Consider the following 22,452-nt stretch of genomic DNA (forward strand, 5'->3'; position numbering starts at 1 on the left):
AGCCTTGAAAGCCCTATGGAGCGGCTCTCCTCCGCACACGCGGGGTGCCACGAGTCGGAAAGTTGGAGTCAGCTCAACAGTCACTAACAGCAGCACATTTGAAGACTGGAGCGACGCGCTAGCAATTTTACGCCTAAACTTCTGCCATAAAGAAACTCTTGGACGTGTGTCTAAAGACACGTGTAGAAGGATAGACACGGAGGCCATTTTTATTTTTTTTTTGTGCTTTAGATGGAGGTTTACAGAACAAATAGTTCCTCATTAAACAATTAGTACACATATTGTTTTATGACATTGGTTAACAACCCCGCGACATGTCAACACTGTCCCTTCTCAACCTTGGGCTCTCTATTACCAGCTTTCCTGTCCCCTCTTGCCTTCTAGTCCTTGTCCCTGGACTGCTGTGCCCCATTAAGCTCGTTTTGTTTTCTGGGGCTATCTAATCTTTGGCTGAAGGGTGAACCTCAGGAGTGACTTCAGTATTGAGCTAAAAGGGTGTCCAGGGGCCATACTCCCAGGGTTTTTCCAGTCTCTGTCAGGGCAGTAAGTCTGGTCTTTTTTTGTGAGAGAATTTTGTTCTACATTGTTCTCCAGCTCTGTCCAGAACCCTCCGTTGTGATCCTTGTCAGAGCAGTCAGTGGTGGTAGCAGGGCACCATCTAGTTGTACTGAACTCAGTCTGGTGGAGACTGTGGTAGTTATGGTCCATTAGTCCTTTGAACTAATCTTTCCCTTGTATCTTGTTTTCCCTTGCTCCCGAAGGGGTGAGACCAGTGGAGTATCTTAGATGGCCGCTCACAGGCTTTTAAGACCCCAGACACTACTCACCAAGGTAGAAGTAGAACCTTTTCTTTATAAACTGTGTCATGCCAATTGAGCTAGATGTTCCCCAAGACCATGGTCCCCACAGCCCTCCACCCAGCAATTTGGTCCCTCTACACTGAGGCCATTTTTTATGAAGTGAAATATGTGTAGTCTTTACAGAAGCAGATCACCAGGTCTTCCTCCTGCTGAGTCAATGGGTGGCTTCAAACCACCAACCTTTCAGTTAGCAGCTGAGCATTTAACCGTTGCACCACTATGGCTCCTTAAATGTCCATCCTAGAAAAATAAATTCTGGTCTGTTGATATACTGGAATATTTTATCAGTGAGAATCAGTTATATGTATAAATATAGAAGATCTCAGAAGCACAATGCTGAGTGAAAAGGCAAATTACCAAAAGACACAGTAAAACACGAACGATCTATAAATTTTAAAAATGCAAAGGACACTTTGACATGACTGCAGATTCATGCATATGATGTAAGAGGATGAAGGCATAAGAGGATGAAGGCGCGCTTCAGAACGATAGTCAAGAAATCCAGGATGGCAGGGAAGAAAGGGATGCAATCCGCAAGGGAATGCAGTGTTTCGTCGTTTTACCTGCCTGGTAGATACATGGTTGTCGTTAGATTATTCTCTAGATCTTTTTGTAGGTTTGAAATATTTTACATATTAAAAAATAAATAAATAATCCCATTGCTGTCATGTCGATTCCGACTCAGAGTAAGGCAAAAATAAGTGGGCAAGAGAAAGAGAAGAAGAAGGAGGAGAAATTAAAAAATGAAGCCTTGAGGCCAATACCAAGAATGAAAATACCTAGGGTAAAGGAGCTGTGAGAGGCAGCGCCAGACACAGCCATCGAGAGGATGGTCGGGTTCGGAGGACAAGATCCTGTGGGGTCCCTTGACCTAAGAATGTGGGACTTGGGGAATTCTGTTTATCTGGGGGGGGTCGTTTTTTTTTTTTTTTTTAACTTGAAAAGCAGGAGGCCCACGCATAAAAAAAAACTTCTTTTTCTTTTCATCTAGAATCATTTAGACGATCATACAATATTTGTTCTTTTGTGTATAACTTATTGTGACCCTAACACTCCCCAGCACGCTTTCTTGTTTTCAAAATGGGCGACTGAGAGCTTGACATAACTATCCCCATGATGAACCTATAAGTTTATTTTTTCTTTGCCTTCTCCTTTCTGCATACCTTTGTTAATGACTTTGTTTTGCTCTGTCCGGCCACCTGTGGCTTAAGACACCCCACAGGAAGATCAGAACCCAGATGTCTGACGTGTATATCTTTAACCTGATAAGGAGATGTCCGGCATGTATCTCTTTAGTCTGATAAAGAGTCTCTTGTAATTCCCTTGTAATGAATAACTCATCCGGCCATCTGTGGATGACGTGCTAAAGATACTTCTAACCTTTGTAAAAACCATATATAAGCGCTAATGTGAAAATGCCCTTTGGGACTCCATTGAGACAGCCTGCACTGCTGTCGGATCCCCTGTGGCAGGCGCCTCCCAAATAAACTTTCTCACTCTTTCTGAGTTGGAGTACATTTTATTGGCTCGACTGCTCCAGGGCACAGACCCTAATCGGGCAACAATATTTTACTTTTCAAGGTTCACGCATGTTGTAGTACACATCAGAACTTCATTTCTCTTTATGGCTGAAAAATATTCCAATGTATGGTGTGATGGTTAAGATTGTGCGTCAACTGGGCTGGGCCGTGATTCTCAGTGTTTTGGCAGTTGTATAATGTTGTGGTCACTTCCTTGTTGAAATTTGATATGTGATCACCCCCATGATGGAATCTTCTGAGTGGTACTGGTGGGGGTGGGGCCCATGGCGGCTCACTGCCCCCTCAGCCTTCATCTTTCTGCCCTCTGCCACCTGCTTCCTTCCTGCTAGCCTTGCCAAGGTTTTTGGCATTTTCTGGATCCAGCAACTGCCTCTTGTAGTCTGACCTCCTGTTCTTGGGACTTGAGCTAGCAGCTTACCTGCCAATCTTGGGATTCATCGATCTTCACAGCCTGCAAGCAAGAGTCCTGCTCTCTGACCTGCCAATCTTGGGTTCGCCAGCCCCTGCAGCTACGTGAATCATGAGAAACCTTGTGGTCTTGCCTGTTGATCTTGGGATTCGTTGACCTTTACAGCCTGTGAGCAGGAGCCCTGCTCTCTGACCTGACAATCTTGGGTTCGCCAGCTTCTGGGGCTGTGTGAATTGGGAGAGGCCTTTCTATCCTGATCCACGGACTTGGGACTTTCCAGCCTCTACAGTCGCATAAGCTGTTTCCTTGATATAAATCTCTCTTTATATATTTATATGCTTTACGGGTTTTGCTTCTCTATAGAACCCAGCCTAAGACATATGGATACACCACATTTTGTTTATCTATTCACCTGCTGATGGCCATTTGGGTTGTTTCCACCTTTTGGCTAAATTTTTGATGATGAAAGAAACCTTGAAATTTGGTTTCAGTTTTTACCAACCACAAAAATCTTTTACTGGCCTGTCTTCTCCATGTAGAAAGCAAGAGGAAATCCAAGTTCTTTATAACACTCCCCACATTTGTTGAGCTCAGGCTCAACACAAATGGTTACACACTTGACTACTAGCCGAAAGGTTGGCAGTTCAAACCCACCCAGAGGTGCCTCAGAAGATAAGCCTGGCAATCTGCATCCTAAAGGTCACAGACTTGAAAATCCTATGGAGCAGCTCTACTCTGCACACATGGGGTCGTCATGAGTCAAAATCGACTTCACAGCAACTAATAACCGCAAGTCTGAGGTAAGGAGTCTCTGGGTGATGAAAACAGTCAATGTGCTAGCTGCTAACCAAGAGGTTGCTGACTCAAGTCCACCCAGAGACACCTTGGAAGAAAGGATAGGTGATCTGCTTCCAAGAAATCAGCCATTGAAAACCCTATGGAGCACAGTTCTACTCTGACACACATGGGGTCACCATGAGTCAGAGTTGACTCCATGGCAACTGGTTGAGGTGAAGGGATAGCTGCCCATGAGGTTGTGTTTGAATCACACTCTGAAATGGCAGAGCCTTAAGGATCTACGTTATCCATCAATCATGGCCAGAACCCTCCACGTGTGGTTACCTGCAGCTGATGGGCCACCAGGATGATGGTCTTCCCCCGAAGTGTCTTCTTAATGCACTCCTCAACAATGTGCTTCCCCACTCGGGTGTCTACAGCTGACAGGGGGTCATCAAGCAGGTAGACCTCTCGATTGGAGTAGACAGCTCGGGCCAGGCTGATTCTCTGCTTCTGCCCCCCGGAGAGGTTGAGACCCTGGTCCCCGATCTGTGAACAAGGAGCAAAACCACGGTGTCCAGAGGGTGAGCTCAGGCCAGGTGTACCCAAATGGGGCAGGGGGGAGGGGGCAGACATGACAGACTCAATCCCCTCCACAACAGACCAAGATATGCACATGCTTCAGGACAGCTACTGACATTCTAAAAATATTTTTCAACATTTGCTTAGTAGGGATAAAGAAACTGATTTTCAACTAATTAAAATTTCATAACTCATAACTAGATACAATTTTTCTAAACCTATCAACTTCGCAGGAGACATATTGAATCACTGCAAAATTAGATAATAGATCACTCATTCCCAGGAAACAGCACTGTCTTCTGTCTTCAAGTTTCAAATCTCAGTTGACTGCAACTGTCAACCTGAGGGCCTGTTGGCCTGGTTAGGGGTGTCGTCTACAGCTCTCTGCACCACATACAGTTAACTACGCAGCAGAGATGGATCTACAGTGGCTGAGAAGGTGCTTCACTGTTGCTGTAACGGGAAGGGCCATTTCTCATGGCACCCATTACGTCAGGAGTCCACCATGGAAACCTGAGAAACTGGGCATCATATTCTGGGTTCCCTTGAAGATCAGCACCCAGACAGCTGCTCGCTGGCCCATCCTTTAGTCAGGCTTGAGGACAAGGAGCTAGGGTGTAAGTTCCAGTCTTCTTTCTGCCCTGAACTCCAGGTCTCTGCACAGAAGAAGCAGAGTCTAAAAGGGCAGCAGGGTGACCTCTTGTCACCGTTCTGCCTCCAGTTCACCATGGTGTGACTTTGGGCAAGCCGCCTGAACTGGGCAAGGCCCAGTTTTCCATTCATTCACCCATTCGGTAAATACTTGTTAAATGGCTAGTATGTCCGCATAACAATAGCTAACACCTACTCTAAGATGGGCCAAGCTCAAAGAACTTTAGCAACCCAATGCCATGTTACAGATGAGACCTTGATCTTCTTACTGAGGACACCGACAGTGAGTAAGACAACTGAGCTCTCTGTCCTCAAGGATTTACAATCCCATCTTTAAAATGAGGATAATGAAAGGACTCACCTCCTAGAGTTATTGCGAGGCTTGCATAAGACAATGCATTCAAGTTTCTAGATAGTACCTTGCATATAGTAAGTGCTCAACAGATGTAGCTATTATTAGATTATACAACAGAGATAATAAAACTGCTTTTCTCTTACGGGGTATTAGGAAGTCAAAGATGGCCGTAGACGTGAAAGACAGTGAGTAGTAAGGAAAATGTAGTACTCAGATGTCACGGGTGAGGTAAACTGAGGTTCCCACTGGCAAGTGCTGGCCACAGTGGAGACAGAGATGGTGGGTGAGGTGGAAGGGTTTCTCATCTTTATAGGATCTCCACTCTACTCCAGAAAGAGGAGCTTGAGGTCAACCCCACCTTGTGGGGGAAGGTGGCATCTTTCTTCTCCAGTTCCCACTGTAAGATGCACCTGAACTTCCCTCAGGGGAGGAGTCTTTGCTCTTGACTTTGAGGCAGTCGCTACAGGGGAGGTTCAGGCTGCTTAAGAAGGAAGGGCTGGGGTCCTTCTCTACCTATCCCGGGAGGCAGAGAGGTCCTTACGGCCTGAGGACCCCAAAACATAAAGGCACCAACCCTGCTCACCTCCCACTTACCTCAGTCATGTCTCCAAAAGGCAGAATTTCCAGGTCTTGTTTCAGGGAGCAGCAGTGGAGCACCTGGAGGTAACTTCAAAGGACAGGGAGCTGTGAGGTACAGGCCCTCCCATCTTCCCAAGTCTTGGGTCATCAGGCCCTCTAATCTCCCCAAGTCTTGGGTCATCAGGCCCTCCAAGCTTCCCAAGTCTTGGGTCATCAGGCCCTCCAGTCTTCCCAAGTCTTAGGTCATCAGGCCTTCCCATCTGCCCAAGTCTTGGGTCATCAGGCCCTCCAATCTCCCCAAGTCTTGGGTCATCAGGCCCTCCAATCTCCCCAAGTCTTGGGTCATCAGACCCTCCAATCTCCCCCAGTCTTGGGTCATCAGGCCCTCCAATCTTCCCAAGTCTTTGGTCATCAGGCCCTCCAAGCTTCCCAAGTCTTGAGGGGAATGGTCTTGAATTCCATGCTAAAAAATTTGGACTTGATCTTGTGTTTAGTGGTAACCATTGGACATTTTTTTCATTTCCTTCCTTCTTTCATTTCTTTCAAAGTAAAGCATGCAGTCAGTAAATATTTGAACAGAAAAGAGATACAGTGAAAAATGAATCTCCTGCCCATCTTTGACCCTCAGTTGCTCTGCCACTAGTACAGTTTCTTATATATGTGTTCAGAAAGCATCTCTTCATATGTGTTTGTAAACAGTACTTGTAGGTTTACATCACTTTCATGGCACCATAGTATTCCATTATCTGGCTGAACTGTAAGTTATTTAACCAGTGCCCTAGAGATGGATATTTGGGTTGTCGCTAGTCTTCTGCTGTTATGAACGATGCAATGTGGATGTTCCTGTCTGTGGGTCCTTGTGCTTATGAGGGAGGATATCTATGCATTAAATATCTAGCAGGAGATTTACTGCCTCAAAGAGTTGGTGCATTTTTATTTTTGACAGATATTTCAAAACTGCCCTCCGGGTTGTACCAGTCTGAGAACAGAGCAATGACAAGAAGAGAGTTGGGTTTTGAGTGATTACCCTGGAGACTGTATGCAGGATGGAACAGAGCTAGAGAAGACTGGAGAGGCCAGTGGAAGCAGTTCAAGCAAGAGACAATACAGACCTGAACTGAGAAGAAGAGAGAAATACAAGAGATTTCCAGGAGAAGACTCATCCAGAGGATGAGGCATCCAGGCTGACTGAGGTGCAGTTTGGGTGAAGGCGTTTCACTGATTGGGCAATCCGGGAAGAGAAGCAGTGGGCTGTAGGATGGGCAAGGAGGATGATTGTGGGTTGGTACAGGTGTCTGGCTGAGCTCAAGAGATGTCGCTATCACTAGATTATAAAACAGAAATAACAATACTGCTTTTTCCTTATGGGAGTCTTAGGAGATTAAATGTGGCTGTAGATGTGGAAGTTAGTGAATAATTAGGAAAATGTCAAAGTCAGAAATCATATTGGCCCTGTGGGCATGGCTGAGGTAAGCTGAGGTTCCCAGCAGCAAAGGAAGTATGGTCAGAGTGCCCACAGGACACCGGGTGGAAGTGTCCACTGGACACCAGGTGGAGGTGCCCATGGGACACCAGGTGGAGGTGTCCAGTCTACACACCTCATATCTAGGCCCCTCAGTGTCACAGAGCAGATTGCAAAACCAAGCAAAAAAGTCAGTCAAAGTCCACCATAGTTAGAAGCATAGCAGGAGCTTTCAGGGCAGAATTTTCTGGAGCCCCCACTGAATACACTTCACTCATGACTTCCAAAGGCATGTTTCCAGACAGTCAACCCCAGGACCCCAGGCAAGGAGAGGCCGCAAGGGGGAAGGAGGGATCGGGATGGGAGGTGGGAGGCCCACTGGACCATGAATCCAAATTCATGTCCCCCACCTTGCATGACCTCGCCACCCTATTTGCTTTAGCTTTTGACTCAGGGGCCAGGATTTAATTAATACAAAGGAAGCTTTAAAGTGACACTTTTGGCGGGAAGAGGGTGTACTGGCTATTTTGAGCCAGTATAGTGTCATAGTTAAGCACCTGGGTTCAAATCCTGACTCTACTCTGTCGTCCCAGCTGTGTGACTTCGGACAAGTTATTCAACCTCTTGGAGCCTCACTTGACTCATAGGAATACGGACGTGTCAATAATCCTTATTTCACAGTGAGGGGAAGTATGGTGACGCACGTGAGTGAGAGCAGCAAAAGTCAGCAATTGTCAAGTTACCGCTGTCCGCTGGGGCGCCCGCCCCCAACCACCACAGCCTCGTGTCCACCCCTCCCCTTCCACTCCCAGAGGCTCACCGGGCCTTGTCATACTGGCCTCCCATGAGGATGTTCTCTCTGACGCTTCCCCCGATGATCCAGGCCTGCTGGGGCACATAGGCCAGGCTTCCATGCACGCCCACCGAACCCTCCAGCAAGTACATCTACAGCAGAATGAGCCTCAGGACCAGGTAGGCAGGGACGGACGCCTGCCTCCGCAGCCGCAGTGCCCCATGCCCCCTGCCCTCTGGGATCCTTGGGGCTGTCCTATGTAAAATGGGACTTTTAACATTGCTCTCATGGGGTCACATGGGGTCATCATGAGTCAGCATCATCTCCATGGCAAATAGCACCACCAGCACCCTGCCAGGCTCGCCAGGAAGCCTGAGGGAGCAGCCATGGGAACCTGGGAAAGCAGCTGGAGCTAAGCCAGCCACTTCCTGCTCTGATGAAATCCAAGACTGGCATTAAAACACCCTCCGTGTGTTTAGCATGGCCTGGGTATTAGGGCGTTGTTACTGTTGCTAGATGTAATAATGGTATTGCGCTTAGATAGAAAAATATCCTTATTTTTGGATTTCAGAATGAGGTATGTAGTACAGAAAGCGTCATAATCTCTACAACTTAAAGGAATTCTACAAAATATGTATTTACATAGATGAGGTAAATATGTAAAAATACTATCAGCTGTTGAATCTACGTGGTGGCATATGGGGCTTCACCGCAGTATTCTTTCTGCTTTCTGTATGGTAAGTTTAAAAACACACACTAAAAAAAGGAAAGAATATAACTCCCATCCACACTGCACCGGCATTGGACCTGTTATCTCTGCCTTTTTCTTTCCTCTAATGTTGTGCTTTTTACTTCTGATTCGGAGCCAGGCTTTCTTTATGAAGAACAAAGTTTTAAAATGGTATTTCCCCTTCATTAGAAGGAAAGACACTGGTTCATTTGAAGAGCAGATTGACAAACCACAGGCCAGGTAGAAAGGTGGCCTTGAGTGGAAGCTTCCAGCGAAGGTTGCTGTGAGGCAGGGCAAAGCTCCGACCTCAGGTACCTGGGTTACTATCCTGGCTCCACCCTTTACCTGCTGTGTGACCTTGGGCAAGTCACCTCTCAACCTGGCTTACTCATCTGTAAACTGGCTGTAGTGACCGTACCTTCCTCATTGGGTTGTCATGGGGCTGAAGGAAAACGGAACGCTCTTAGCACAGGGCACGGCACGTAGTGCTTGGATACTGTTACTATTATTTAAAAATGGCAGCTTTCTTCTCCCTAGTTCCGAAGAAGCTGGGGAAAGGCCATCAGATGTGGAGCACGGATAAAGGAGCTGTCAGATGGTATGAAGAGAGAATTATTATTTATAAGCTGTCTGCATTCCACGGGTGGATCCTAGTAAACCAAAACCCTTTCTATAGGCAAGATGCTGTGGTGAGTTTGGTTGTGGGTTTGGCTGTGAGGGAGAGCTGAGGGAAATGCTGAGTAACAATGTGGGAAGGAGGGATGTTGGGGAAAGAAAGGGGGGCAGTGAGAGAAGCCAGGAGAGGGGGCGAGGCTGGGGGCTGAGCGAAGAAGGGCTGGTGAAACTCCTGGGGGTTGTTGCCGTGAGTTGCTGTCAATGCCGACTCATGGCGACCCCACATGTGCAGAGTAGAACTGCTCCGTCGGGTTTTCAAGGCGGTGACCTTTGGAAGCAGATTGCCAGGACTTACTTCCGAGATGCCTCTGGATGGGTTTGAGCCGCCAACCTTCAGTTAGTAGTCCAGTGCTTAAGCACAGTTAGGCCCGTGCGTACCTTGCTTACTGTAAGCTGGGGCGTTAGCTGGGTTGAGACTGGCCGAGGCCGGGCTGAGCCACACATCTGTCTGCAGGCTACAGACCAAGCAGACCTCAGCACTTCCACAGAGGGTGGAATTCGGGTTCCAGAGGTACCCCCACATCTCTGGGGAGGGGCACCCAGCAGACAGGTGGATCCACTGCTGGTGGAGGAAAACGGCCCCATCCCACCCCCACACCTTCTTTCTTCTTTCTCCCTGTATGCTTCACTTCTGAGGCCGTCCCGCAAGGACACGCATCCCGCAAGGACACGCGTCCCGGTCCACCGTGGTGGGGGCTGGGCTTCCTGAAATGATTCCGTTACCACAGTAAACGTTGGGACACCCTGTCTCACCCTGACAGCTAACTGCAGAGACTGTGAGGACAGACTTCAGGAGACGCTCCAACCAGGAGTGCAGCCTTGGCATGGGGACAAAGTGCGGCTGAGCGGGGAGCACCTATGACTCACCTCCCCATGGGCACGCACAGCCGTTTCCAACTCACAGAAACCCTATTTGCTCAGACCCTTTGAGGAAGAGAGCCACAGATGGCCTCCCTGGGGGAACCTGAGATTGGGAACAGTGGACTGCTGGTGGGTGGGAGTGCACTGCGGCCCGGGGCACTTACCTCCCCCAGGATGGCTGACAGCAGGCTGCTCTTACCACTCCCTGTGTTGCCACAGATCCCCATCACCATCCCCTGCAAAGTCAAGGAGGACAGAGGGCAGTGGGCGGCACATCCTCCCTCGGGGGAGGGGGAGTCTATTATTTGAACATAAAATAACAAAAGCAGAAAACAAAATAACTACCCTCCCCCAAGACGCCTTAGACAAGCGACATTCAAGAGGGGCTTTGAGTTTGGTCTCCAGAGCTGGGATGGGACAGCCTTAGGGACAGGAGGGCCCACGGGAGTGGCAGAGAGGAAGTCATGGATGGGTGAGCATGTTGGCAGGAAACCTGAACTCTAGGTTGGCGTCTATTCTATTCTGTGACCCTGGGCAAGTCTCTTAGCCATGCTGAGCCTCAGTTTCTTCATCTGTAAAATGGGAATAATGAAAACAGCCTCAGAGAATTCATGCATGCATGCATTCATTCATCCATCAAATAGGCATTTGAGTTTCTTCTATGTAGTGAAGAAAACAGTTCTCATTGAGCTGATAGTCTAGCGGGGGGAGGCAGACTGTAAAACAATAATAAATAAATAAGATATTATCAGATGGTGGTAAGTGATATCAGTAAAATGAAATGGGCTACTATGACAGAGAGCTGGATTTTAGATAGGGTGGCCAAGGAAGGTTTCCCTGAGCACATGGCATTGCAGTTGACACCTGAATGACAGGAAGGAGCCAGCCACAGGAAGACCTGGGGCAAGAGTGTTCCAAGCTACGGGAACAGCAGACGCAAAGGTCCTGTTGGAGGAATAAGCTTGGGTGTTAAAGAGCTGCAAGAGGGCTGGCGTGGGTGGTGTGGAGGGAGTGAGTGGGAGAAGAGGTCAAAGGGGTAGGCAGGTGTAGGTGGTATAGTGGGAAGTCACTGAAGGCTTTAAGCAGGGGTGTGACACGAATCAGTTCACGCTTCAGAAAGACTGCTGTGTCCATTGCATGGATAGTGGATCACGAGGGCGAAAGTGGAGGCAGAGGCTGGAAAGGAGGCGCTCAGAGAGGCCAGGAACGGCGTGATGATGGCTGGGGCTCGGCAGTGGAGGGAGAAATGGCGAGAAGTGGCTGGGCTTGGGAGAGATGTCGGAGTGGAGCTGATGGACCCTGCTGAAGGATTGGTTTGGTGGGAGGTGAGGAGAGGAATCCAGCTTGACTCCTTCGTCCTTGCCCACTGGAAGGCTGGTGGTGCCATCCCCTGGGATGGGGAAGATGGCGGAACCAGTTGGAGAGGGTGAAATTCAAGAGTTCTCTTTTGGCCTTGTTTTATTTGAAACACTTAGTAGGAATTTAAGTGGAGATATTCAATAGCTAGTTGAGTCTGGAGCTCAGAGGACTTCGAGGCTAGAGAAATGGCGTAGAGATGAAATTTCAAGCTGAGGAACTGGGTGTGATGTTCCCAAGGAGAAAGCGTCAATAGGTAAGAGAAGGGGAGGGGCAACAACAGGAGCGAGCAGGGGATTGAGCCCTTGGAAACATGAGGCAGAGGAGGAGCCAGAAAAAAACAAAACGTGCAGGCTAGTGCCTGACACACACCAGGAACGCCTCAAATGTCAGCTCAGTCTCCTCCCCTTCCTTCCTGGGTTCTTGGTTCCTCGAAGCACACGGTGCCCTTCGACTATTCCGGGGTCTTACCCATCAGAAAAAATTTAGATGATCAACTAACTTACACTAAACTATGAAAGACTTCCTGTATTTGCCCTCCATGAGCAATTTGTATTTTAAGAGGGGGATCTTGGAGAGGGCAATTTTTAACCAAAGAAATGGTAAGGTGCAGGCCGAGCTCCCAGCCGCAGCCCTCAGAAGTCTGGCGGCCGGCCTGCCAGCATGGCGCGAGGAAAGCTACCTTTGACACCGCCAGGCTTATCTTGTGCAACTCCGGGCCCAGCCTGACCCCTTTGTCCTCGGGCCTGAGGCCACCTGAAGGTGGTTGAGCCCTGGCCATCCCATCACGGGTGTGTCCATTGCTCTCCAACTCCAACGTTCTGTTGACAATCCCAGGGTAGGTCTGCCTCCATGACAATGTGGCCCCCTCCAAAACCAGCGCCTTGCTGGGGTCTTTCAGCGTCTGGACATATAAAACAGGGCTCTCCTGGAGGAAAAATTTCTGTAAAGACAAAAAGAAAGGGAGAGAGGAGGAATTCCATTCTTTAGCTCAGTGGGAATGTGTACCATTTTACGGACTGGCCAGTTGGTCTGTGTTACTGATCTTTTAATAAACAGCAAAAGTTGGAAGTAACACCACCCTTAGGAAGAGGCCATTCTAGATCAGTGTTTTCCAAATCTCAGGCCACTGAACAACTCCGCTCTATTTATGTATCACCTACACTGTTGGTTATTTCCTATTTTATCGAGATGGATTGACACTGTGGCTGCAACAGTGGGCTCAAGCATAACAATGATTGTTAGAATGGCTCAGGACTGCGCAGGGTTTCACTCTGTTGTGCCCCGGGTCGCTATGAGTCAGAACCGACTTGATGGCACCTCACAACAACAAAGGCTTAACTAATGGTCGCCTCAACTCAGGGATAATAGCTGTTGAATCATGGTGCTGATGTGTAGTTTTCTAATTGAAATTAATGTGTCACCTACTGAAAATAGAAAGGTCTGCCCTACGCCACAAATTGAGAAATGCTATTTCAAGTCGCACATTTCAAAATGTGACCATCAGCAAGTTGCTTCTCTCTGCTTCGCCGTCTCCCTGTCTGTAAAACACGGAGATGGAACTACACGGATTCTAGCATTAAAGAAGTGTGGTGGGCAGTATGATCCCCTGCCCTGCGGTTCCCCTCGAGGGCCTTCCCCAGAGCCCTAGTCTGCAGGCAGCCCCAGTTCCCGCCACCGGCTTGCCTCCTCCTTGACCACCCCATCCCTGACGTCACATCCAAGGAGGGATCCTCCCTGAGGGCTCACAGCTTTTTCCTTCTCCCTTCAAGAACCAGAGGGCACAGGGAGTGGGGTTACAGCCCCAGTGCGGGGAGAGGAGGAAGAAGGAAGGACGGCCAAGGGGATTCTTCCCCACTCAGCCCAGCAGTCACAAGGTCACACAGATACAGGCCAGATAGAAAACGTACGTGGCTGAAGCAGGAAGAGTCGAAGTGCTTCCTAAGCACTGACTGAGTGAGGGGGCTTGGAGAGTAGGTGCCCCACCCCGAGGGACAGTCCTACTCAGCACCAGCCCATTGCTGCCTTGATGGAGTGCAGCCCGGGGCTCGAGATCTTTGCCCTGGCTGCTGCCCTTCCTGCCCCCACCTCCCACTTAACTCTACCCATCCCACCTCTTCCCACTCACCGCCACATCAGAAGAACCCTAGACCCTGAACATGGCCAAAGCTGTCTCCCTTGCCATTCCTTCAGCAGACATCCCTTCCCACCTCTCTGCGCCCTGACTGTGGCTTCCTCATCTTTGCGACTCTACAGGTGAATACTGGCCCAGAGAGGAGAATGGGAGAACCCCATGTACCCTGGGGAGGAAGAGAGAGCTGCTGAAAGATAGGGAAGCTCCTAGGGCTATTTGATAAGTAAAGGACGTCAGTCTTCCTGTAACTTGGCCAAGCCAAGTTCATTCCAGCCTCAGGGCCTTTGCACTGGCTGTCCTCTCAGCCCAGTCATCACTCAAGTCAGCTCTAATGCCACCTCGGCAGAAAGTAGCCCCCAGCCCTCCCCACACTCTTTAATGTCAGGCTTTTTTATTGACAGCCAGCTGTTGGTGTGATCTGATATCATCTTCTCTGACGATTGATTTACTTGTCGATGGTCTGTTTCCAATAGCGGATTGGAGCTCCCTGAGAGCTAGCCTAGTGCTCACCTTCAGTGCAGCCATGGCAGTGCCCAGCTCATGGCAGGGGCTCAAGAATAGACGATGAGTATATCAGTGCCTGATTCCGTGAACGCCAGGGGCACAGACCGCATATGTGTCTAAGTGAAAGGAGCATCAAATGTCTTCTTTAAAATTGTTTAGATAAGGGCTTTCAAACTCAGATACCAGTAGGGGCTAGAACAGCTATGTAAATACTGAAATGGACCATTTCCACGATGACAAATGGCAACTAAAATGCAGCCCTGTGTTGGGGGTGTGACAGGGCATGGTAGGGACTGCAGTGGAAACTGGCGTACACTCATCCCACCTACACAGGGCAGCTAGCACCTCGGCTTCCGCCACTTGTTGCTATGGGAGACGTGGATCCAGTGTTGCCAGATCTTCTGACCATTCGAGAGAATCCAGAAATCTGTTTTTATATAATATATCCAGATATTTAAATGCAAGGAACTTTTTTTTTTTTAAGCAAAATCACAGGGATAATCATACGCAACCCTATCTTGGTGCTAGATAAGGTTTGCAGACCACACATCTGAGACCTCTGAGGACTAGAACCCAAGCTGACGCATCTGATCCAGCTCTCCACCAGCCTGGGTACAGGCAGTCACTGACATAGTCAATCCCTCTCCACCCAGGCCGGACTCCGCCTTGGTCAGGGGACTTGTTCAGAAGGAATATCACCGGGGCAAAGGAGTATCCAACAGAAGGCTGGGCACTTACCTTGAACCTGTCGGCTGCAGACTTGGAATTTGTGAGGCCCTTGATTGAGAAGGGCACTAAGAACACTGACAGCCAAAGGGGGTTCAAGGCGGCCACTGTAGTGAAGGCCTGGATAAGAAGGGGAGGAGGCAGTGAGCATCCCAGGCTTGTCCTGCTCAGTCGCTCCACTCCCTGGGCCACCATCCCTGATCCTCACGCCACAGAACCAGACCCTGTAGCTTCGGACAAACAGGCCCTTCGTTTGGCAGTGGCTAAGCTGGTATTTGGGGGAGACTGGAAGGAACCCTGGGCTTGAAGTCCGAAGGCCTGGTCCCTGGCGTGGCTTGCTGTAGTCAGCTACCCTCGAGTCGGCCCTAGATCCATAGAGTTTTCATTGGCAGATTTTCGGAAGTAGATTTCCAGGCTTTTCTTCCTGATCTGTCTTAGTCTGGAAGCTCCACTGAAACCAGTTCAGCATCATAACAACACGAACTGACAGACGGGTTGCGGCTGCCCTTGAGGTGCACCGGTCGGAAGCGGAACTCAGGCCTCCCACAAGGAATGCAAGACTAATTTGGGGCAGGTCACCCACTCTCAGAGCCTGAGTTTCCCCATTGGCATAGTGACAAAAACTGTAAAGTTGGTATAAGAACAAAGCTTGGGAAACACTAAGAAAACGCATGTACGAGAGCGTTATAAACTCTCAGCGTAGCTTGGTGCTGTCATCCCAGTGAAGGTCAGATTTTTCCTCTTTGTTTCAGTTACACTTTTCCCTTCTAACATTTAACATCTCCCTACTCTTCTAATCCCTGTCTCCCTTTCTGCAGGAGACCTTCCCTGACGATAGCAAACCACAGCAGACTCTCAGATTCCAGAATGTGATCTCTCAAAGGTACCTGGGGACTGTCCGACTCATCCCCAGTCTCCACTCCCATCTTCTTCCAGCTTAACCCAAAGATAAACTCCAATCCAGGTACAAATGCCTTGGTCTCATCCTGACTGGTGTGAGTGCAGTATGACCCTTGAGACTCACTGAAAGTTTTCTAAGCCCACCCCTCTCCAGACCACCCACCTCAGGTTTCTCTTGGGGGGAGGGGAGGTTGTCTGGTGGATGCTTGAGCCGGGCAGAGGTGACCACTGTGTGGAGCACAAATGGGCCCTTGGCTGAAGAGTCTCAACTGCTGCCCCCTCATGCTTCCTGTGGAATCTGCTGGCCTCCCCAGCAGGATTACAGACTCTGTAAGAGCAGCACCCTGTCTTATTCTCCTCAGAGAACTGGGGTTCCTGATCCAAAGTGTGGGGCATTGGTGGTTCAGTGGTAGAATTCTTGCCTTCCATGCAAAAGACCCCGGGTTTGATTCCCAGCCAATTCTCCTCACGCACAGCCACCACCATCTGACAGCAGAACCTTGCATGTTGCTTTGATGCTACAGGTTTCAGCAGAGCTTCCAGATAAGACAGAGTAGGAAGAGAGGCCTGGTAAACTACTTCTGAAAAATCAGCCAATGAAACTCTGTGGTTCCCAGTGGTTTGATCCATAATTGATCATGCAGATGGCACAGGACCTGTGTTTTATTGACTATGCAAAGGCATTCAACTGTATGTATCATAACAAATTATGGATAACATTGCAAAGAATGAACATTCCGGAACACTTAATTGTGTTCATGAGGAATCTGTACATAGACCAAGAGGCAGTTGTTTGAACAGAACAAGGGGATACTGCATGGTTTAAAGTCAGGAAAGCTGTGTGTCAGGGTTGTATCCTCTCACCATACCTATTCAATCTGTATGCTGAGCAAATAATCCGAGAAGCTGGACTATATAAAGAAGAACGGGGCATCTGGATTGAAGGAAGGCTCATTAACAACCTGCATTAAGCAGATGACACAATCTTGCTTGCTGAAAGTGAAGAGGACTTGAAGCACTTACTGATGAAGATCAAAGGCCACAGTCTTCAGTATGGATTACACCTCAACATAAAGAAAACAAAAATCCTCACAACTGGACCAATAAGCAACATCTTGATAAATGGAGAAAAGATTGAAGTTGTCAAGGATTTCATTTTACTTGGATACACAATCAACACCCATGGAAGCAGCAGTCAAAAAATCAAAAGACTCATTGCACTGGGCAAATCTGCTGCAAAAGACCTCTTTTAAAGTGTTAAAAAGCAAATAAGTCACCTTAAAGACTAAGGTGCGCCTGACCCAAGCCATGATATTTTCAATCGCATCATATGCATGTGAAAGCTGGACAATGAGCAAGGAAGACCAAAGATGAATTGATGCCTTTGAATCATGGTGTTGAATACTGAATATTGAATATACCATGGACTGCCAAAAGAACGAACAAATCTGTCTTGGAAGAAGTACAACCAGAAAGCTCCCTAGAAGCAAGGATGGTGAGACGTCTTACATACTTTGGACATATTATCAGAAGGGATCAGTCCCTGGAGAAGGACATCATGCTTGGTAAAGTAGAGGGTCAGCGAAAAAGAGGAAGACCCTCCACAGGATGGATTGACACTGTGGCTTCAAGAATGGACTCAAGCATAACAAGAATTGTGAGGATGGCGCAGGACTGGGCAGTGTTCTGTTCTGTAGTACATCGGATCGCTATGACTTGACAGCACCCAACAACAGCAGCATGGCTCAGGACTAGACCACGCGGCGTTCTGGTGTGCACGGTGTCACCATGAGTCAGGGGCCGACCTGACAGCAGCTAACAACAACCCAAAGAAGCCAGCTGCTGCTTCTTGGGGCGGGATGGGGCGGGGCTTGGGTTAGACCCCAAAGGGAAATGTGGAAGAGAGGACACCTTTGTGTTAAGGGCGGTTCCAGGATCCTTATTCTGGGGTCAGAGAAACTCCTCAAATCAGGATTCCCAACCTCAAGGCGTATCTCAGAATCCTCAGGGTTTTAACTGCATACACCACCTCCCCTGCACCACTGGACGATTCTGTATCCCTTCCCTCCCACAGCTGCTATCAAAGCGATGCCACTTTCTCAGGTGGGTTGGGATGGGAGAAAGCTGGAGCACCCTAAAAGTCTGGAAAAACATAAAATCAACTTATATTCTCCATTTGCAAGACCCTCAGATCTTTGAGGGAGGGTGGGCTAGGAAAGGACACAGGAGAAAGCTCCCTATCATTATGGGGGAACAAAGCACCCCAAACACTTACTACCGAAGGTGTGAGTTTTAATTTTAAGGCTGTATGAATCAGGAACGTTATCACCGTGGACACTATTGGAGATAACAAAAACACAATATTGGTCAAGCTCTGGATTAGCCCGGTCTTTTCCAATAATTTCCTTTCCTTCTTTCTTAGGTCTGGAAGATAAAAAAAAGAAATATGCAGAAATTAACCACAAGTACACTCCCCAAAAAACACATAATAATCCTGAAAACATGAAAGAGGTCCTCAAAGGGTGAGAGAGGTTGATCCATCATGACATCACCAAGCTCTGAGCATAAAGTCAGCTTTCCATACCTTTAATTATTGCTGCAAATGGTTTCTCCCAAGCGTACATTTTAATCAGCTTAATGGAAGTGAGAACCTCAGTGGTCGCGCGGATGCGCTGGTCGCTGACCACAACTGTGCGATCCTGTATCTTCACATTCTTTCTGGTCAGGAATACCTGGAGTTGGGATGCAGCAAGTGAGTTGATGTCAAGAGTCTCTTTTTACAAGGGCTGGAGTGCTCAGGCTAGCCTGAGTAGGGTGGTTTGCAGTATTTCCAAAGGTAAACTCCAGATGCAGGTTAAATAAACCAAAACCGAACCTGTTGTCATAAAGTCGATTCCAACTCATGGTGACCCCATGTGTGCAAAGTAGAAGTGCTCCGTTGGGTTTTCCAGGTTGTGACCTTTCAGAAGCAGGTCACCAGGCCTGTCTTCTGAGGCGTCTCTGGGTGGGTTCAAACTGCCAACCTTTTGACTAGTAGTTGATCACTTAACCATTTGTGCCACCCGGGGAGCAGGTTGAATACTTGGGTTTAATCCTGCACTGAGTGAATCCACTGTGACTCTTAATTCCAGGCCTCTGCTGAAGGTTTTCCAATGGGAGCCACTCCAGGCATGTGCCTCACACACCCTGGGGTCTTTCTCTCCTGGGTGTGGCTAAGTCAGGCTGAGGCTAATTAAGCAAACTCTGACTTCTCTACCTTCTGGCACCCTAAATCTTCTAGCAATTACGATCATTCTTTGATCAGAGTAGTTGTACTGAAGGAGAAAAACACTAGACTTGCAATTATTTGGAGAACACACAATCCAAGAGTCACTTCCTTTTTTTTGCTTAATTGTATTTCTCCTGAACCTTTGGCAGCAAATTCACCTCCCTCCCCACCATGATACTGTGGTCAGCCAAATGTTAAATGCCACTTGCATTATTAAATGTTATTATTAAAGTTATTGATTATTAGTTATTATTATTATCAAATGTTAAATGCACGCTCTGGGTGGAAGAGAAGGCACAAGAAGATATCTACCAAGGGAAGTCTGTGAAGCAGACAATCCCTCATAGAAACCTCCGAGGCAGACCTCACACATCTTATTCTCCTCTAATATTTAACCAAACATTGTGGTGGGACAATGATTTGAGATAGAAATAGAAGCTGAATCTTAACTGGACTGCAGTGAACGTCACCAAGGGCCAACATTCTCACTTAGAGGCAGCCCAGATTCAAAGGCCTGAGAGTTCTCCTGGGGAAAGTCCAACACTGAATGGACAGCAAAGAAAGATGTTACCTCCAGTGGAAAAATCAGCAAACAGGAAAAAATGGCAATGAGCACAGTCGGTCCGAGAATGAGGTAGGAGGCAATGCCACAGGCAATCAGCGCTGAACAGGCCACCAAGACCAGGGGGCCATAGTACACACCTTCAAACAGGTGGTTTACATCGCTGGTGAAGAAGCTGACGACCTGTAAGACAGCAAACCCAAGGGCACAGGTGTCAGTGTCACCTCTCGAGGTACCCAGAAGGGGCTACACACGCCCTTTGTGGCGGGTGGCCTTGCCATGCCTTCTCCTGGCAGGAAGGCTTGAAGGCAGGGTGGTAGAGTGAGTCAGACACACCTGGTTCACAGCTCTCCTCTAGAGCTGTGTGACCCTGGGCAAGTTACTTTACCACTCTGAACCTCAGCTGAACCATACCACTCTGAACCATACACTGTAGGTATAATGATTCCAGCATCTATAAAGCAGGACTAATTATACCTCCTGTGTATGGTTTTGGAGAGAATATCAAAGAGTGTCTGACAAAGAGCGCGCTCAACAGAAAGTCTGTTTTACTACGACTTCTATTACTGATAATATTAACTGAATTTTCTAGGTATTTTCCTGTGCCATCTGAGGAGAGCATACTCATGTTGCTCTACAGACAACGACCTCATGGTAACACCGCAACTCCAGTCTCTCCTTCCCCCAGCTGCCACACACAAACACACTCAAGAAAGTGTCTGCACTTATGTATATCATATCAAAGTCTGTCGCCTTCTTCCTGCGCCCCCAATACCTGGCCTCCGCCCCACCTCTCCTGCTTCCCTAACACTACTTACCCACTTCAGTTGGGTCAGCTTCTTTAGCATCTTCACGTATGGACAGCTCTGAGTCCGGCCTCCGTGGCTCCACTCCAGCTGTTCCCCTCACCTGTGATGCCTTCCTTCCCCTTCTTCTTTTCCCGGCCATCCCGTCAGATCTTCTCTCCAGTAAGCCTTTCCCACCCGTCTCAGCCTTTACGTAGCACCTTTGCTTGCCCTTCCCTGGGTTCTGTAGCCTATGGGGCCCTTGGCAGAAAGAACTTCCTTCTCTGCTGCCCTGAAACTGGTCAGTGGTCGTCTGGATGTTGTAAGCCCATCACTACAATAAGACCAGGCTCCTTCTGAACAGGGACTAGGTCTTCTCCTCCTCCTTCTCTTCCCACTTCTTCCTTTCTTTCACCCTCTCGTTCTTTCTCTTCTCTTCCTCTCCTTCCTCCTCCTTTTCCTCCTCCTCCTTCCTTTCCTTCTCCTGCTCTTTCTCCCTCTTCTTCTCCACTTCCTTCCCTTCCTCCTCCTCTTTGTCTGTCTTCTCCTTCACTTTCTTAAATTTAAGCTACGCACTCATTTATGTCTTTTAGAATTAGCAGTCTGAAGTCTTTAACAAGTGATTTCCTATTAATTTTCACCCGATCTCATTCCAGTTCCCAGGATGTCCCCAGCCTGAGCCTTTAAAAATTTTTAGAGTGCGTTAGGGAGCATAAATTGGTATGGTCACTTTGGAGGGCAATTTGACAGTATCTTCTAAAATTAAAAATTGTGCAAACCCAAACCTGAAACCCATTGCCGTCCAGTCAGTTCTGACTCATAGCAACTCTATAGAACAGAGTAGAACTGCCCCATAGGGTCTCCAAGGAGCAGCTCATGGATTCAAACTGCCGACAATTTGATTAGCAGCCAAGTTCTTAACCACTGCTCCACCAGGGTCCCTGCAAACCCTAGGACCTGGCAACTCCACCTCTCTGTTGAGACGCATTCACATGCGCTGGAGGACACATGTCCAAGGATGTTCAGTGCAGCAGTGCTTGTAACAGCAAAACACCAGGAACATCTCAAATGTCCCCCGGTGAGGAAAAGTTATAAAATCCGCTGAAGAAGTATGGTTTTTGAGACAATTTTGAAATTGAACTATTGGTCCTGGAGCTAAGCTATCAGAGTTCATGTCCCAGGCTGTCGTTTGCTAGCTGTGGAGCCACAGAAAAGATACGTGGTCTCTCCATGCTTCGGTCATGTCATTAGTAGATGGGAGTAACTCTACGATCCACTTCACAGTGTGATAGTGAGAGCTGGGTAAAGCCATGCGTATAAAGCACTGTTTGGGCACATGGAAAGGATTCAATAAATAGTCACTATAATTATGATCAAGCATCCATGAAAGAGAAGGAGGAAGATCCATATGCATTAACATGGAAGCTAAGATATAATGGGGAGCGGGAGGGAGTGGCAAAACCACAGAAATCATGTAGTACCATTAATTTGGAAACTCACCCAAGAAGATCTATTGTATATTTTCTGCTTGTGGAACCAAGTTGCAGAACACTCTATAAAAAGGTAGTATCGTTTATGTAAAAATACATGCAAAAAAATACAGTACGTTTTCTACGGGCAATTTGCATGTGAATATACATGTATTTTTATAATAAACCTTTAAAGTGAGCCTTGAAGGATGAATGGGATTGTAAAAGTCCCAAGAAGGTGGACATGCCTGGTGTGTTTGGGAACTGGAGGTTAGCCCAGTCTGACTGGGAGGAAGCTGCAATCGATTGAATTATGTTCCCCCAAAATATGTGTTATAAATCCTAACCCCCGTACCTGTGGATGTAATCCTGTTTGGGAATAGGGTTTTCTTTGTTATGTAAATGAGGCCATATCCGTGTAAACAAAAACCCATTGCCATGGGGTCGATTCTGACTTATCACAGCCCTATGGG

At 48.0% G+C, this 22,452-nt stretch overlaps 1 protein-coding gene across 1 annotated transcript in view; it reads right to left on the reverse strand.

Moving 5' to 3' along the window:
* The window catches only part of ABCC11 (ATP binding cassette subfamily C member 11), a 68,538-nt gene that overhangs the window by 30,220 nt on the left and 15,866 nt on the right, over positions 1-22,452 (reverse strand). Inside the window, exons 6-14 of the mRNA XM_004371694.1 lie at positions 19,735-19,908; positions 18,480-18,627; positions 18,171-18,319; positions 15,008-15,115; positions 12,314-12,574; positions 10,440-10,511; positions 8,037-8,161; positions 5,770-5,842; positions 3,933-4,136 (exon numbers count right to left, since the gene is read on the reverse strand). Of these exons, the coding sequence (XP_004371751.1) occupies positions 3,933-4,136; positions 5,770-5,842; positions 8,037-8,161; positions 10,440-10,511; positions 12,314-12,574; positions 15,008-15,115; positions 18,171-18,319; positions 18,480-18,627; positions 19,735-19,908 (1,314 nt within the window). The remainder of the gene's footprint in view (positions 1-3,932; positions 4,137-5,769; positions 5,843-8,036; positions 8,162-10,439; positions 10,512-12,313; positions 12,575-15,007; positions 15,116-18,170; positions 18,320-18,479; positions 18,628-19,734; positions 19,909-22,452) is intronic.

This window comes from Trichechus manatus, unplaced genomic scaffold (assembly GCF_000243295.1).
Source record: "Trichechus manatus latirostris isolate Lorelei unplaced genomic scaffold, TriManLat1.0 scaffold00014, whole genome shotgun sequence".
NCBI lineage: Eukaryota > Metazoa > Chordata > Mammalia > Sirenia > Trichechidae > Trichechus > Trichechus manatus.